This window comes from Bufo bufo, chromosome 1 (genome assembly GCF_905171765.1).
Source record: "Bufo bufo chromosome 1, aBufBuf1.1, whole genome shotgun sequence".
Classification (NCBI taxonomy): Eukaryota; Metazoa; Chordata; class Amphibia; order Anura; family Bufonidae; genus Bufo; species Bufo bufo.
In genome coordinates, this window is record NC_053389.1 from 242,657,512 (window position 1) to 242,674,960 (window position 17,449).

The following is a 17,449-nucleotide window of genomic DNA, read 5'->3' on the forward strand; positions in this document are numbered from 1 at the left end:
TTGACAACCACAGCACCTGCATCTCCTGCCTTGCACCCATACAATAGTCATAACACCAAGGGCACCCGAACTACCATCAGGCAGGAACCGTTTCTTTCCTTGGGTGTGCCTCAAGGAAAGAAAGGGTGTACCAATCACTGCCTTGGCCTTAGGGAGCTTCGGTGTGAATAATTACCAAGAATAAGAACCAAATAACACAGTACAGCACAAAACTACTCCTCTAGCAGAACCAGATACCAGAGTGCAGTGCTAAATACTTCATCAGCAGAACCAAATACCACTGTGCAGCACAAAATACTGCCACCCGCCCCACAGTATGAAGCGGTATTATCCTCCTGATGACGGCACTATCATCGAATTCAGGAGGGCGTCTGCGGCTACTGGCCAGGTACATAAGTGCTTGATGCTCCTACATTAAATAATGCTGAGAGCATCTGATCCTTATGCACCTTGCTGACGACCAAAAGGAGGAATTAAAGGGGTAGTCTCACTTCAGCAAACAGCATTTATTATGTAGAGGAAGTTAACTCAAGACACTTACTAACAGTGATGGTCAGTTCGCAGTGTTCGCCAGCGAACACATGCGGGCTGCCATCTTTAGTAAGGTTAGACTCACCTGTCCGGCGATGCACAGGTAAGCCCTTACCTGTGCCTGTGCCGCGAGCCGGTCTGAAATCAAATGCGGTCACCGGGAGCAGGCAGTTCCGAGAACAGCCCTCGGGGGCCTTCATCGTGCTGTTCTGGGAACTGCCTGCTCCCGGTGACCGCATTTGATTTCAGACCGGCTCGCGGCACAGGCACAGGTAAGGGCTTACCTGTGCATCGCCGGACGGGTGAGTCTACCTTACTAAAGATGGCAGCCCGCATGTGTTCGCTGGCGAACACTGCAAACTGACCATCACTGCATACTAATGTATTGTGATTATCCATATTGCCTCCTTTGCTGGCTGGATTCATTTTTCCATCACATTATACACTGCTCATTTCCATGGTTACGACCACCCTGTAATCCAGCAGAGGTGGATGTGCTTGCACACTATAGGAAAAAGCATTGGCCTACACCCACTCCCACAGACCCGACCGCCAGAGAGTCCAGCACTTTTTCCAATAACGTGTAAGCACAACCATGACTGATGGATTTCAGGGTGGTCGTAAATATGAAAACGAGCACTGTATAATTTGGAAAAATGACTCCAGCCAGCAAAGGAAGCAATATGGATAATAACAATACATTAGGAAGTGCCTTGTATTAACTTTCTCTACATGATAAATGCCATTTGCTGAAGTGAGAAAACCTCTTTAAGTGGCCCCCTGGGTAGGGTCTATGGCCCATCCGCCCATGGCTTGAGGCAACAGCAGGTGTGCATTTGCATGAATATTCTTTATGAAAATAGGGTGCAAAAAATACAAACTCAGGTATAGCAGTGTCTTTTAAAGAAAGGAATATCCCCATTCTAGCCACCATATGGATAATATCTAGTTTTTGTAGAGCCCTGAATGTCAAGTTTGCCTATCTTGGCAACAATACAGACACATACATATCAGAAACCAGACCTCCAATAAAACTATACTGACCACTAAGCCAGCTTCACAGCTGCCAAGATACTGTCACACAAACATCAAATCTTAGTCGGGCAATAGTACATGGGTTGATGTCACGGGGTTCCGAAGGTGCACTCGGTCCCCCATTGCCCGCAGAACTGTTGCTTAGCTTTTGGAATGAGGTTCTGTGTTTGACCTCATTCCCAGGGCGTCTTTACTAGCTGGGTGGCTCCCTGCTCCTAGTCTGCCTTGAGCGCCGAGCTGATCACTCGGTGCTCGACTGGTTGGTCTGTCGGTCATGTGATGCTGGCCACGTCACATGACCCTCACTCCCCACTATAAATACAGGCAGCCTGTTAATTTCTAGGCTCCTGGCTATTTGTTGGACTACTGAATATTTACCTGATCCTGTTCCCTGACGATCCTCTGCCTGCTCCTCCTGTACTGCGCATACATCCTGGTATTGTGACCTCGGCTCCCACCTGACTACTCTCTTAGGACTCCTCTTGTACTTCGCTACTCTCCTGGTATTTGACCCTGGCTTCTCCTGACCATTCTTTGCTTAATCCGTTGTACTGCGTAGCTCTCTTGGTTCTGACCCGGTCCGTTCATGTTCCGTATTTTGTCTTGTCTGTCTTCCCTGCACATATCCTAAGTTAGGGATTGCCGTCCAGTTGTCCCCTGTCATCAGGACTCGTGAGGCAAGTAGGCAGGGCCAGGGGTGAGGGTGGAGCGCAGTGGTCACTACCCTTCCCCCTGTGTGTGTGTGTGGACGTGACCGTTACAGATTAACAGGCCCAATAACCACTGTATCATGAATCCTCTTACTACCCTGACTGACCATGTCTCTGACTTGACACAGAGGGTGCAGGAGCTAGGAGAGAAACTCCGTTCTTGTGAGTTAGGGCAAGGTTCTTCCACTACTCTGTCCTCCAGTCCATATTTTGAACCCCAGATCAAGCTCCCAGAACCCTTTTCTGGAGACCGGAAGAGGTTTCTCTCCTTTAAGGAGAATTGCAAACTCTACTTCCGTTTGCGCCCCGTGTCCTCCGGTCCCGAGAGCCAACGCGTGGGGATTATCATTTCTCTACTACAGGGTGATCCCCAGGACTGGGCATTTTCGTTACCTCCTGGGGCCAGTTGTCTAACTTCTGTGGAGGGTTTTTTTCAGGCCCTGGGTACCCTCTATCACGAACCAGACAGGGCCCTGGTAGCCGAGACAGCTCTTAGGGCACTGGTTCAGGGCCATCTCCCTGCGGAGGAGTATTGCACCCAATTCAGACGGTGGTGTGTTTCCTCAGGATGGAATGAACCAGCGCTGAAGAGTCAGTTTAGGTCTGGTCTATCTAATAATTTAAAAGATCTATTGGTCAATTACCAAATTCCTGAGACCTTAGAGGAGATGATGACCCTAGTTGTCCGACTTGACAGACGAGTTAGAGAGAGACGACAAGAACGACAGTTCAGTTCTCAGATGGTGGTCCAGCCAGAGGCCTTTTCCAGGGACAACACTGAGGTCTCCACCGAGGAACCCATGCAGGTTGGCATGACCCGGGGTAATCTTCGTCGCAGACGCGGAGAGTGCTTCTACTGTGGAGATCCTGGCCATTGGATCAACAAGTGTCCTAAGAGGGACCTCTCTGACAAGTCTTCTAAAGCAAGACAACCTAAAGACCAGGTACACCCTGATTTTTCTAAAGGTAAGCTTTTGGTACCCATAACAATTTCTCTGGGGGTTAATAAGTGGCCGGGTAAGGCCTTTATTGACTCCGGTTCAGCGGCCAGCTTTATTGACTTTGAGTTTGCTTGTAAATTGGGTATTCCAATGTTTGCTTTACCTACACCTATCCATGTCATGGCTATTGATGCTACTCCCCTGATTGGTGGTACGGTGAGGTCATGTACCTCTGAAATTTCTCTGTCCGTGGGTGTGTGCCACTCTGAGAGATGTTCTCTTCTAGTCCTGGAGAACCTACCGGTTGAGGTGGTACTAGGGTTGCCTTGGCTCCGTTTACATAACCCCACAATTGATTGGTCCAAAGGAGAGTTGGTGAAATGGGGACCTAAGTGTGACTCATGCTTGTCCGTGGTCCAGGCTTGGGTTTCAGTAAGGTCTAATACATTACCCTCTGTTATTAAGGAATATTCTGATGTGTTCTCGTCCCTTACTCCAGAGGTTCTACCCCCCCATAGACCTTATGATTGCGCCATAGAGCTAATTGAGGGTGCCGAATTTCCTAAAGGTCGAATTTATAATCTTTCAGGGCCCGAACGCAAGGCTATGGAGGATTATATTAAGGAGAGCCTTGCTAAAGGGCATATTAGACCTTCAGTCTCTCCTATGGGAGCAGGGTTTTTCTTTGTTAAAAAGAAGGATGGTGGTCTTAGGCCTTGTATTGATTACCGGAGATTAAATAAAATCACTGTCCAAAATAGATACTCTCTCCCATTGATTCCGGATTTATTTAACCAGGTTTTGGGGGCAACCTGGTTTTCCAAGATTGACCTGAAAGGGGCATACAATCTAATCCGAATCAAGGAGGGAGACGAATGGAAGACAGCGTTCAATACTCCGATAGGACACTTTGAATATCAGGTGATGCCTTTTGGACTCAGCAATGCCCCAGCTGTGTTCCAAAACTTAATGAACGATATTCTTAGGGAGTTCTTAGGTAAATTTATTATTGTCTATCTTGACGACATTTTGATATTCTCTCCTGATTTCGAATCTCATGTGTCCCATGTCAAACAAGTATTAGAGGTGTTGAGGGAGAACCAGCTATCCGCTAAGCAAGAGAAATGTGTCTTTGGTGTACAGGAGATACTGTTTCTAGGGCATGTTTTGACTCCTCACGCCTTTAAGATGGATCCTGGTAAGGTTTTAGCAATTAAGGAATGGGTAAGGCCTTCATCCTTAAAGGCTTTACAACGGTTTTTGGGTTTCGCTAATTACTACCGTAAATTTATCATGAATTTTTCTGTAATTGCTAAGCCATTGACCGACCTTACTAAGAAAGGGGCGGATTTGGAGAATTGGCCTACCAAGGCCATTTCTTCATTTGAAACATTAAAAAAGGCATTTAGTAGCGCTCCCATTCTGATCCAGCCTGATCAGGAGAGACCCTTTATTGTGGAGGTGGATGCGTCCGAGGACGGCGCAGGAGCAGTCCTTTCACAAGGTCCTGCTAGCCTCACTAACCTGAGACCGTGTGCCTTCTTCTCTAGGAAATTCTCTCCCACGGAGAGAAACTACGACATAGGGAATAGGGAGCTGTTGGCCATTAAATGGGCATTTGAGGAGTGGAGACATTTTTTGGAGGGGGCAAGGCATCGAGTAACTGTTGTCACTGACCATAAAAACCTAATGTTTCTCGAGTCCGCTAAGAGGTTGAATCCCCGACAAGCCCGATGGGCTCTGTTTTTTACCCGTTTTGATTTCTCCATTACGTTCAGGCCGGGAAGTAAAAATGTGAAAGCAGACGCATTATCTCGGAGCTTCCATGCTTTTCAACCCACTGAGACGCCGCCTGAATCCATCCTACCAGCAAACATCTTCTTAGCGGCTCTAACCCAGGATATCTCGGCTCGCATTAAGGCTGAACAACATCTGGCACCGGCATCCACCCCAACAGATAAGTTGTTTGTTCCCGTACAATTTAGTCTCCAGCTGTTGGGTGAGTGTCACGATTCTGCCTTTTGTGGACATCCGGGTATTGAGGGCACTAAGGATCTGGTTTCTAGATCTTATTGGTGGCCCACTCTGACCAGGGATGTCAAGTCCTACGTGTCAGCCTGTGAGGTTTGTGCCAGGTCTAAGACACCTAGGACTCGCCCTGCTGGTAACCTACGACCCCTACCCATTCCCAGTAGACCCTGGTCCCATATCTCGATGGACTTTATAACTGACCTACCGCTGGCGGAGGGTAAGACTGTGGTTTGGGTAGTGGTCGATAGGTTTAGCAAGATGGTTCATTTCATTCCCCTGTCTAAACTTCCGAATGCTAAAACCCTGGCGTCTATTTTTGTGAGAGAGGTTGTTCGTTTACATGGCATCCCGGAAAATATTGTTTCGGACAGGGGTGTGCAGTTTGTGTCCAAATTCTGGAGGGCCTTCTGTCAAAGATGTAAAATTTTGTTGTCTTTTTCTTCCGCCTACCATCCTGAGAGTAATGGGCAGACTGAACGCCTTAATCAGTCTGTGGAACAATTCCTGAGGTTGTATGTTGCTGATGACCAGCAATTATGGGTCAAATTCCTTCCGTTGGCTGAATTTGCTCTGAATAACCGTGTCAATTCTTCTGCTGGGGTCTCCCCTTTCTTTTGTAACCATGGTTTTCATCCCCGTTTTCATTCTGGGTCGTCCGTCTCCTCCTCTAACCCTGAAGCTGATAAACTGTCCTCCGAACTGTGCACAGTTTGGGCCCGGGTTCAATCGAACCTAGAAAAGGCTCAAAGTTCTCAAAAACTCAAGGCCGATAGGAGACGTTCAAGGGGGGTGAACTTTCAGGTTGGGGATAAAGTATGGTTGTCCTCCAAGAATCTATCTCTCAAGGTAGCTTCTAGAAAATTTGCTCCTCGTTTTATTGGTCCATATAAGATCACGGAGGTGATTAACCCGGTATCATTTAGGTTGGAGCTGCCCGAGTCATTCCACATTCATAATGTGTTCCATAAATCTCTACTTAAAAAATATTTTGAACCTGTAGTACCATCGAAAGCCTCGCCTCCGCCGGTTCTTGTTAATGATGCTGTCGAGTATGTCGTGTCTAAAATAGTGGATGTCAGGAAGGTGCGTAACTCCTTGCAGTATCTGATTCACTGGAAGGGGTATGGACCTGAAGAGAGATCTTGGGTACCTGCCAGGGAGGTTCATGCTCCTAGACTAGTTCGTAAATTTCATTTAGAACACCCTGAAAAGCCATCGCCTGAAGTCTTGGGTCCGGTGGCCCCTCGTAAAAGGGGGGGTACTGTCACGGGGTTCCGAAGGTGCACTCAGTCCCCCATTGCCCGCAGAACTGTTGCTTAGCTTTTGGAATGAGGTTCTGTGTTTGACCTCATTCCCAGGGCGGCTTTACTAGCTGGGTGGCTCCCTGCTCCTAGTCTGCCTTGAGCGCCGAGCTGATCACTCGGTGCTCGACTGGTTGGTCTGTAGGTCATGTGATGCTGGCCACGTCACATGACCCTCACTCCCCATTATAAATACAGGCAGCCTGCTGGCTACAGGTTGCCTGTTAATTTCTAGGCTCCTGGCTATTTGTTGGACTACTGAATATTTACCTGATCCTGTTCCCTGACGATCCTCTGCCTGCTCCTCCTGTACTGCGCATACATCCTGGTATTGTGACCTCGGCTCCCACCTGACTACTCTCTTAGGACTCCTCTTGTACTTCGCTACTCTCCTGGTATTTGACCCCGGCTTCTCCTGACCATTATTTGCTTAATTCGTTGTACTGCGTAGCTCTCTTGGTTCTGACCCGGTCCGTTCATGTTCCGTATTTTGTCTTGTCTGTCTTCCCTGCACATATCCTAAGTTAGGGATTGCCGTCCAGTTGTCCCCTGTCATCAGGACTCGTGAGGCAAGTAGGCAGGGCCAGGGGTGAGGGTGGAGCGCAGTGGTCACTACCCTTCCCCCTGTGTGTGTATGGACGTGAAAGTTACAGTTGACTTCTGGGACAGTTCTGAGAACCTTTACTGCTGCCATTAGTGATGAGCGAAGCAGGTTTTGGATTCTAGATCCGAAGTTGCTTCGCTCAAAACTTCGGATTAATGCTATACGGAGGTCCGTCTTTATACAGCATTAAAATGTATGGCCTCCGACGAGGCGAAGTCAGTTATTCCGAAGCCTCGTGAGACTTCGGTGAATAACTTCGGTATTTGCTTTTTAAACTGAAAAACCAAATCCCAACTCAGCTTTGGTTCCGGAGGTACCAGTCCAGGTTCAAAATATTTTTTCAGTTTAAAAATCAAATACCGAAATTATTCACCGAACTCTCGTGAGACTTCGGAAAAAACTGACTTAGTCTCGTCAGAGGCCGTACATTTTAATGATGTACGGAGATGGATCTCCATACAGCATTAAACCGAAGTTTTGAGCTAAGCGACTTCTGATCTAGGATCCGAGGCTCATCACTAGCTGCCATGTATGTGGTCACACAGCTTTTCTAGAATCCTTCCTGTTCAGCCAGGAGAGGGGTTGACTTTTTTGGGGAAAGCTCGTGATAAACCATCTGCCCACATTTAGAGCTGCTAGATACGCAATCGCACAACTCAAATTCTGCTAGTCAGGCAGTAGTAGAGGGGTTGGCTTCTGGGAAAGCTGTGTGATTACCAATGTGGACATCTTTACAGCTGCCACATATGCAGTCCCACGGCTTTCCTAAATTTCAGAATGGCAAGTCTTACTAGTCAGGCAGCAGTACAGAGGCTGACTTCTGGGACAGCGGTGTGATAAAAATCTGACAACCCTTACAGCTGCCATACATGCAGTCAAGGCATGCTGGGAGTTCTTGTCTTGTAACAGCTGGAATACCACAGGTTGGAGATCGGCTGGAGACCTTTGTGCTTTTAACATAATTCCCGTCAGCAGGTTTCTATTCTTCTCTGGTGATATATAAAGTGGAGCGTGGCGCACACCTCCAGCGGGCAGTAAACATAATATGGGTATAGTGAAATGCGTGAGCTCATATTGCCGTGCATGAGTCCTGTCAGCCTCCAGAGCGAAGACTGTGAGTTATACCATTATTATGCACAGCTACTAACTGAATTTATGGCAATTTATTCTATAAAAAGCAGACAGCAGCTCAACTGACTGGGGAAAAAATGCTGTCCTGCTGAGAAAATAAAAATGCTAATGTAGGTAATAGATTTCTGAAATGGACCCGACTGTCTTGGGTGCGTGTGCATGGAATTAACAACCGTCTGTGGTGGGGAAAAAACCTGACAGCGATTGTCTTGTTGCAGTTCTGTATACAGGATGGGCGTAGACAACCTCAGCGATCGTTTGCGCTAACCGCAGGATGCTCCTCATGGATGCTGTCTGCTACTGGTCTGAGGTGAACTCAGTTTTTGCAGAGGCCTCCTAGAGAAGTATATGAACGTTCCCTTTTTACATTTCCAAGACCAACCACTGGGCGGCGCTGCAACACAATGAATTAGGCTCGTGTTTCAATGAGCTACATTTATTTCCATTCTTATTAACAATCAGCTGCCAAATGATGTACAAAGCCTAATACATTACGGGAGAAATCAATTGCTTGCTAGCTGAACTTTTGCTAAAAATCTAAAAAAAAAAAAAGTTTTTTTTGTAAATCATGGTGAAAGATGCTTAAATGGCAATCAAATCTGTCGTCTATATCATACCTTTTTTAACATCTGCTTTATAAAATTGGAAGGGATAAGAGGAACCTACATTCACAAAAGATGAGGGAAAGAGTTCATCTCCTTCTACCACTTGCAGCCTAGTGACCTCACATGACACAGAGCATGCTTACTACACTCTCCTATAGAAGAGTTCATCTCCTCCTCTCTCCTCCCTCTCCCAGCACAGTGACCTCACATGACACAGAGCATGCTTACTACACTCTCCTATGGAAGAGTTCATCTCCTCCTCTCTCCTCCCTCTCCCAGCACAGTGACCTCACATGACACAGAGCATGCTTACTACACTCTCCTATGGAAGAGTTCATCTCCTCCTCTCTCCTCCCTCTCCCAGCACAGTGACCTCACATGACACAGAGCATGCTTACTACACTCTCCTATAGAAGAGTTCATCTCCTCCTCTCTCCTCCCTCTCCCAGCACAGTGACCTCACATGACACAGAGCATGCTTACTACACTCTCCTATAGAAGAGTTCATCTCCTCCTCTCTCCTCCCTCTCCCAGCACAGTGACCTCACATGACACAGAGCATGCTTACTACACTCTCCTATAGAAGAGTTCATCTCCTCCTCTCTCCTCCCTCTCCCAGCACAGTGACCTCACATGACACAGAGCATGCTTACTACACTCTCCTATAGAAGAGTTCATCTCCTCTTCTCTCCTCCCTCTCCCAGCACAGTGACCTCACATGACACAGAGCATGCTTACTACACTCTCCTATAGAAGAGTTCATCTCCTCCTCTCTCCTCCCTCTCCCAGCACAGTCACCTCACATGACACAGAGCATGCTTACTACACTCTCCTATAGAAGAGTTCATCTCCTCTTCTCTCCTCCCTCTCCCAGCACAGTGATCTCACATGACACAGAGCATGCTTACTACACTCTCCTATAGAAGAGTTCATCTCCTCTTCTCTCCTCCCTCTCCCAGCACAGTGACCTCACATGACACAGAACATGCTTACTACACTCTCCTATAGAAGAGTTCATCTCCTCCTCAATCCTCCCTCTCCCAGCACAGTGACCTCACATGACACAGAGCATGCTTACTACACTCTCCTATAGAAGAGTTCATCTCCTCCTCTCTCCTCCCTCTCCCAGCACAGTGACCTCACATGACACAGAGCATGCTTACTACACACTCCTATAGAAGAGTTCATCTCCTCCTCTCTCCTCCCTCTCCCAGCACAGTGACCTCACATGACACAGAGCATGCTTACTACACTCTCCTATAGAAGAGTTAATCTCCTCCTCACTCCTCCATCTCCCAGCACAGTGATCTCACATGACACAGAGCATGCTTACTACACTCTCCTATAGAAGAGTTCATCTCCTCCTCTCTCCTCCCTCTCCCAGCACAGTGACCTCACATGACACAGAGCATGCTTACTACACTCTCCTATAGAAGAGTTCATCTCCTCCTCTCTCCTCCCTCTCCCAGCACAGTGACCTCACATGACACAGAGCATGCTTACTACACTCTCCTATAGAAGAGTTCATCTCCTCCTCTCTCCTCCCTCTCCCAGCACAGTGACCTCACATGACACAGAGCATGCTTACTACACTCTCCTATAGAAGAGTTCATCTCCTCTTCTCTCCTCCCTCTCCCAGCACAGTGACCTCACATGACACAGAGCATGCTTACTACACTCTCCTATAGAAGAGTTCATCTCCTCCTCTCTCCTCCCTCTCCCAGCACAGTGATCTCACATGACACAGAGCATGCTTACTACACTCTCCTATAGAAGAGTTCATCTCCTCCTCTCTCCTCCCTCTCCCAGCACAGTGACCTCACATGACACAGAGCATGCTTACTACACTCTCCTATGGAAGAGTTCATCTCCTCCTCTCTCCTCCATCTCCCAGCACAGTCACCTCACATGACACAGAGCATGCTTACTACACGCTCCTATAGAAGAGTTCATCTCCTCCTCCCTCTCCCAGCACAGTGACCTCACATGACACAGAGCATGCTTACTACACTCTCCTATAGAAGAGTTCATCTCCTCCTCTCTCCTCCCTCTCCCAGCACAGTGACCTCACATGACACAGAGCATGCTTACTACACTCTCCTATAGAAGAGTTCATCTCCTCCTCACTCCTCCCTCTCCCAGCACAGTGACCTCACATGACACAGAGCATGCTTACTACACTCTCCTATAGAAGAGTTCATCTCCTCCTCTCTCCTCCCTCTCCCAGCACAGTGACCTCACATGACACAGAGCATGCTTACTACACTCTCCTATAGAAGAGTTCATCTCCTCCTCTCTCCTAGCACAGTGATCTCACATGACACAGATCATGCTTACTACACTCTCCTATGGAAGAGTTCATCTCCTCCTCTCTCCTCCCTCTCCCAGCACAGTGACCTCACATGACACAGAGCATGCTTACTACACTCTCCTATAGAAGAGTTCATCTCCTCCTCTCTCCTCCCTCTCCCAGCACAGTGACCTCACATGACACAGAGCATGATTACTACACTCTCCAATAGAAGAGTTCATCTCCTCCTCTCTCCTCCCTCTCCCAGCACAGTGACCTCACATGACACAGAGCATGCTTACTACACTCTCCTATAGAAGAGTTCATCTCCTCCTCTCTCCTCCCTCTTCCAGCACAGTGACCTCACATGACACAGAACATGCTTACTACACTCTCCTATAGAAGAGTTCATCTCCTCCTCTCTCCTCCCTCTTCCAGCACAGTGACCTCACATGACACAGAGCATGCTTACTACACTCTCCTATAGAAGAGTTCATCTCCTCCTCTCTCCTCCCTCTCCCAACACAGTGACCTCACATGACACAGAGCATGCTTACTACACTCTCCTATAGAAGAGTTCATCTCCTCCTCTCTCCTCCCTCTCCCAGCACAGTCACCTCACATGACACAGAGCATGCTTACTACACTCTCCTATAGAAGAGTTCATCTCCTCCTCTCTCCTCCCTCTCCCAGCACAGTCACCTCACATGACACAGAGCATGCTTACTACACTCTCCTATAGAAGAGTTCATCTCCTCCTCACTCCTCCCTCTCCCAGCACAGTGACCTCACATGACACAGAGCATGCTTACTACACTCTCCTATAGAAGAGGTCATCTCCTCCTCTCTCCTCCCTCTTCCAGCACAGTGACCTCACATGACACAGAGCATGCTTACTACACTCTCCTATAGAAGAGTTCATCTCCTCCTCTCTCCTCCCTCTCCCAGCACAGTGACCTCACATGACACAGAGCATGCTTACTACACTCTCCTATAGAAGAGTTCATCTCCTCCTCTCTCCTCCCTCTCCCAGCACAGTCACCTCACATGACACAGAGCATGCTTACTACACTCTCCTATAGAAGAGTTCATCTCCTCCTCTCTCCTCCCTCTCCCAGCACAGTGACCTCACATGACACAGAGCATGCTTACTACACTCTCCTATAGAAGAGTTCATCTCCTCCTCTCTCCTCCCTCTCCCAGCACAGTGACCTCACATGACACAGAGCATGCTTACTACACTCTCCTATAGAAGAGTTCATCTCCTCCTCTCTCCTCCCTCTCCCAGCACAGTGATCTCACATGACACAGAGCATGCTTACTACACTCTCCTATAGAAGAGTTCATCTCCTCCTCTCTCCTCCCTCTCCCAGCACAGTCACCTCACATGACACAGAGCATGCTTACTACACTCTCCTATAGAAGAGTTCATCTCCTCCTCTCTCCTCCCTCTCCCAGCACAGTGACCTCACATGACACAGAGCATGCTTACTACACTCTCCTATAGAAGAGTTCATCTCCTCCTCTCTCCTCCCTCTCCCAGCACAGTGACCTCACATGACACAGAGCATGCTTACTACACTCTCCTATAGAAGAGTTCATCTCCTCCTCTCTCCTCCCTCTCCCAGCACAGTCACCTCACATGACACAGAGCATGCTTACTACACTCTCCTATAGAAGAGTTCATCTCCTCCTCTCTCCTCCCTCTCCCAGCACAGTCACCTCACATGACACAGAGCATGCTTACTACACTCTCCTATAGAAGAGTTCATCTCCTCCTCACTCCTCCCTCTTCCAGCACAGGCGACTGAAACTGCTGTTGTAGAAGCCCAGAAAACATGGCTGTCGCCATAATAATGTCAATAAAATAGAATTCAAAAATCTGAAAATGAAATCAGATTTTTAATTAGGTAACCTCTTATTAATGTGATTTTATCTTTATGCTTAGCTAATGATGAAGACTGGCCACTAAGCAGAACATCTATTTATTTTAGCCAAGCTGTAAAAAGAAAAGGGGCTAGTATGCAAATGAGACAAATCAGGGTGGTCTCTGGTAAACATCACCACACTTCTATCATTCTTTCAGAGATTTACCTCAAGAGATGTCTCGTGCCTGTTCATGGCCATAAGATTGTTCAAATGCCTCGTTTTCCTCAACCTATATTTATCTTCCATATCTAGGCCAAAGGGGTATTCCAGTAGTAATTTCAAGTTGTCCCCTATCCACAGGGGTTCCACCACTGGGACCCCCACTAATCAAGAGAGTGGTGGTCCCATATCCCGCAGGGCCCCCACCAACTGAACAGAGCGACAGGTCAAGTATGCACTGCTGAAAGAGCTGAGCACTATCTCTGGCAGTCTCAGAGATGAATGGAGCAGTAGTACCCATGCTCGACCTGACCTCTTGTTGATTTTGCTGTGCCCTGCAGGGTACAGGGTCTCTGTTCTCGTGAGCGGTGGTGTTCCCAGTAGTAGGACCCCCACTGATCTAATATTTATCTCCTACCCTGTGAATAGGGGATAACTTAAAAGTACCAGAATACCCCTTTAAATATCAACCCGTCCTGACCATGTCTTATTCACACAGGTGTACAGTTCATTACAACAAAGATCTATGAAGAGCCCTGAGTCCATCTTAGAAATAAATGATCAAAACAGGCATTACAGCATGTCATTGTAAACATGTTTCCATTCACAGACTGCAAGCAGAGATCTTGAAAAGGACAAGGAATGGAAAAACAGAGTATATTAAAATATTCCTTTAAGGATCCCGGAATGTTATCTCAAAACCAGAGCAAAACGCATCCGCTTGAATAATACGGAATGGATCTGGTTATATTATTTTGAAAATGAACATGCCGGATCCGGCACTAAAACCATTGTAAGTCAGGGGGCGCCGGAGAAGTTTTTTTTACGTGTCTGAAAAAACTGGGGCCGGCACCATTGACTTACATGGTTTTTGGGGCATGTTCATTTTCCCATGCTGCACATAAAAACGCTGCTTGCAGCGGTTTTGTGTCCGGCATGGGAACGCAACAAACCGGAACGGAATGCATTCTGGTGAACTCCATTCCGGTTTGTTCAGTTTTGTCCCCATTGAAAATGAATGGGGACAAAACGGAAGCATTTTTTCCTACGGTTTTGCCACCCTATGACGGATCTCAAAACCGGAAAGGAAAACGCAGATGTGAAAGTAGCCTTAAACGTGGGGTCATTTTAGAGCGGGTTTGTCACATATTGCAGGGTGGGGAAAAAACTTTCAAATATGTTTACTGATGAAATTCTCCATCTGTCCATTGTGATGAAACGCTGCTTCACAGTACCATTCAAGGGCTGCCTTGGAATGCCACATCACTATGGACGATGCAGCCCTGATGTCTACGAGCCATTGGATACCGAGGTCATGTGGAGGGCCTAGTCAACAAATGACACCACTGGTGCAAAGCAGAGGGGAATAGAAGAGATTTTACATTGGTAATATTTCCATATTACTATGTTGTCAACACGGTGAACGTGGAGCAGCGAAGGGGGAGACAACCCAAATAAGTAAAGAAACATTATAACTGGCAGCTTATAATAGAGCAGCCCTGTTATAAGTGGAGTGGCTGATATTAGTCGCACATATGGATGGAACGGTCCCTGGAGGTCGTCAGCAGTGGAGATATGTAACAAAGTCAACATGGGAAGCATGGAGTTTTTTGTATTTCCTTTCAGTCATCCGACTTAAGAACCCTACAGTCGGATCTCCTCAGCCTGAAGTGGCAGATACCAGGAAACCATAGCATCACACATTGACTAGTGATTCCAGTAAGGCAAGCAGCAGCAGACCGGTGCTGATATTGTCGCGTTATCTATAAGGCGGGCTTTGTTTTACTTTATTCTACTTTATTCTATATTGTAAAATTGCAAGAAAATACATATATATATATATATATATATATATATATATATATATATACATACACACACACACACACACACACACACACATACATATATATATATATATATATATATATATATATATATATATATATACAGTTGCAAGAAAAAGTATGTGAACCCTTTGGAATGATATGGATTTCTGCACAAATTGGTCATAAAATGTGATCTGATCTTCATCTAATTCACAACAATAGACAATCACAGTCTGCTTAAACTAATAACACACAAAGAATTAAATGTTAACATGTTTTTATTGAACACACCATGTAAACATTCACAGTGCAGGTGGAAAAAGTATGTGAACCCTTGGATTTAATAACTGGTTGAACCTCCTTTGGCAGCAATAACTTCAACCAAACGTTTCCTGTAGTTGCAGATCAGACGTGCACAACGGTCAGGAGTAATTCTTGACCATTCCTCTTTACAGAACTGTTTCAGTTCAGCAATATTCTTGGGATGTCTGGTGTGAATTTCTTTCTTGAGGTCATGCCACAGCAGCTCAATCGGGTTGAGGTGAGGACTCTGATTGGGCCACTCCAGAAGGCGTATTTTCTTCTGTTTAAGCTATTCTGTTGTTGATTTACTTCTATGCTTTGGGTCGTTGTCCTGTTGCAACACACATCTTCTGTTCAGCTGGTGGACAGATGGCCTTAAGTTCTTCTGCAAAATGTCTTGATAAACTTGGGAATTCCTTTTTCCTTTGATGATAGCAATCCGTCCAGGCCCTGACGCAGCAAAGCAGCCCCAAACCATGATGCCCCCACCACCATACTTCACAGTTGGGATGAGATTTTGATGTTGGTGTGCTGTGCCTCTTTTTCTCCACACATAGTGTTGTGTGTTTCTTCCAAACAATTCAACTTTGGTTTTATCTGTCCACAGAATATTTTGCCAGTAATGCTGTGTAACATCCAGGTGCTCTTGTGCAAACTGTAAACGTGCAGCGATGTTTTTTTTGGACAGCAGTGGCTTCCTCTGTGATATCCTCCCATGAAATCCATTCTTGTTTCGTGTTTTACACATCGTAGATTCGCTAACAGGGATGTTAGCATATGCCAGAGACTTTTGTAAGTCTTTAGCTGACACTCAAGGATTCTTCTTCACCTCATTGAGCAGCCTGCTCTGTGTTCTTTCAGTCATCTTTACAGGACAACTACTCCTAGGGAGAGTAGCAGCAGTGCTGAACTTTCTCCATTTATAGACAATTTGTCTTACCGTGGACTGATGAACAGCAAGGTTTTTGGAGATACTTTTATAACCCTTTCCAGCTTTATGCAAGTCAACAATTCTTAATCGTAGGTCTTCTGAAAGCATTTTTGTGCGAGGCATCATTCACATCAGGCAATGCTTCTTGTAAAAAGCAAACCCAGAAATGGTGTGTGTTTTTTATAGGGCAGGGCAGCTGTAACCAACACCTCCAATCTCATCTCATTGATTGGACTCCAGTTGGCTGACACCTCACTCCAATTAGCTCTTGGAGATGTCATTAGTCTAGGGGTACACATACTTTTTCCATCTGTACTGTGAATGTTTACATGGTGTGTTCAATAAAAACATGGTAACATTTAATTCTTTGTGTGTTATTAGTTTAAGCAGACTGTGATTGTCTATTGTTGTGACTTAGATGAAGATCAGATGACATTTTATGACCAATTTGTGCAGAAATCCATATCATTCCAAAGGGTTCACATACTTTTTCTTGCAACTGTATATATACATACACACACAGTATATCTTAGGACATGGTTTCTTACATCTTGACCACTTTCTGCAAGTTCCCGCTCTCAAATCGAGACTCAAACACCAGCGTGTTATCAGATTCTTCACAGCCATTCGGGGATACAGGCTTGAGGGGGCTGCGGTTGCCACCAACACGAGAACACATGAAGTAAGATTCCTTCAGACCTGAGAGAATACAGAGAAGAAAAATACAATTCAGCCTCTAGGATGGGAAGATAATAACAAAGAACTATGACAGAGCAAGAAATGTGTGAGAAAGAAGAGGAGAGGGAAAGAAGACTAAAGAATGAACTGAGTGTGAAGGGAGAGCGGCAAGGACAAAAGATGGGGGAAGGGATAGAGACAGATGAGAGTGGGGGGTATAAAGTACATAAATGAGAGGACAATAAACAAGAGAAGAGCAAATTATAGCACCTGCACAGAGGAATAGTACCATGAAAAAGGGGATACATGAATGTAAGAGACGCTACATAGAAGCCAAAAGAGAATACGAACAGGGAGAAAGACATATGCATGTAGGAGGAAAAAGAAGGGTGTAAAAAATTAAGAGAAAACAAAGGAGAAAGAATAAGAAACAGGTCAAAA

General features: G+C 46.2%; 1 protein-coding gene across 2 annotated transcripts in view; it reads right to left on the reverse strand.

The window, feature by feature from the left end:
- LOC121005333 (cytosolic carboxypeptidase 2-like) overlaps window positions 1–17,449 on the reverse strand; it is a 141,855-nt gene that overhangs the window by 67,033 nt on the left and 57,373 nt on the right. For both annotated transcript variants that reach the window (XM_040438005.1, XM_040438011.1), the window contains exon 6: window positions 16,879–17,029. In XM_040438005.1, coding sequence (XP_040293939.1) covers window positions 16,879–17,029 — 151 coding nt within the window. The remainder of the gene's footprint in view (window positions 1–16,878; window positions 17,030–17,449) is intronic.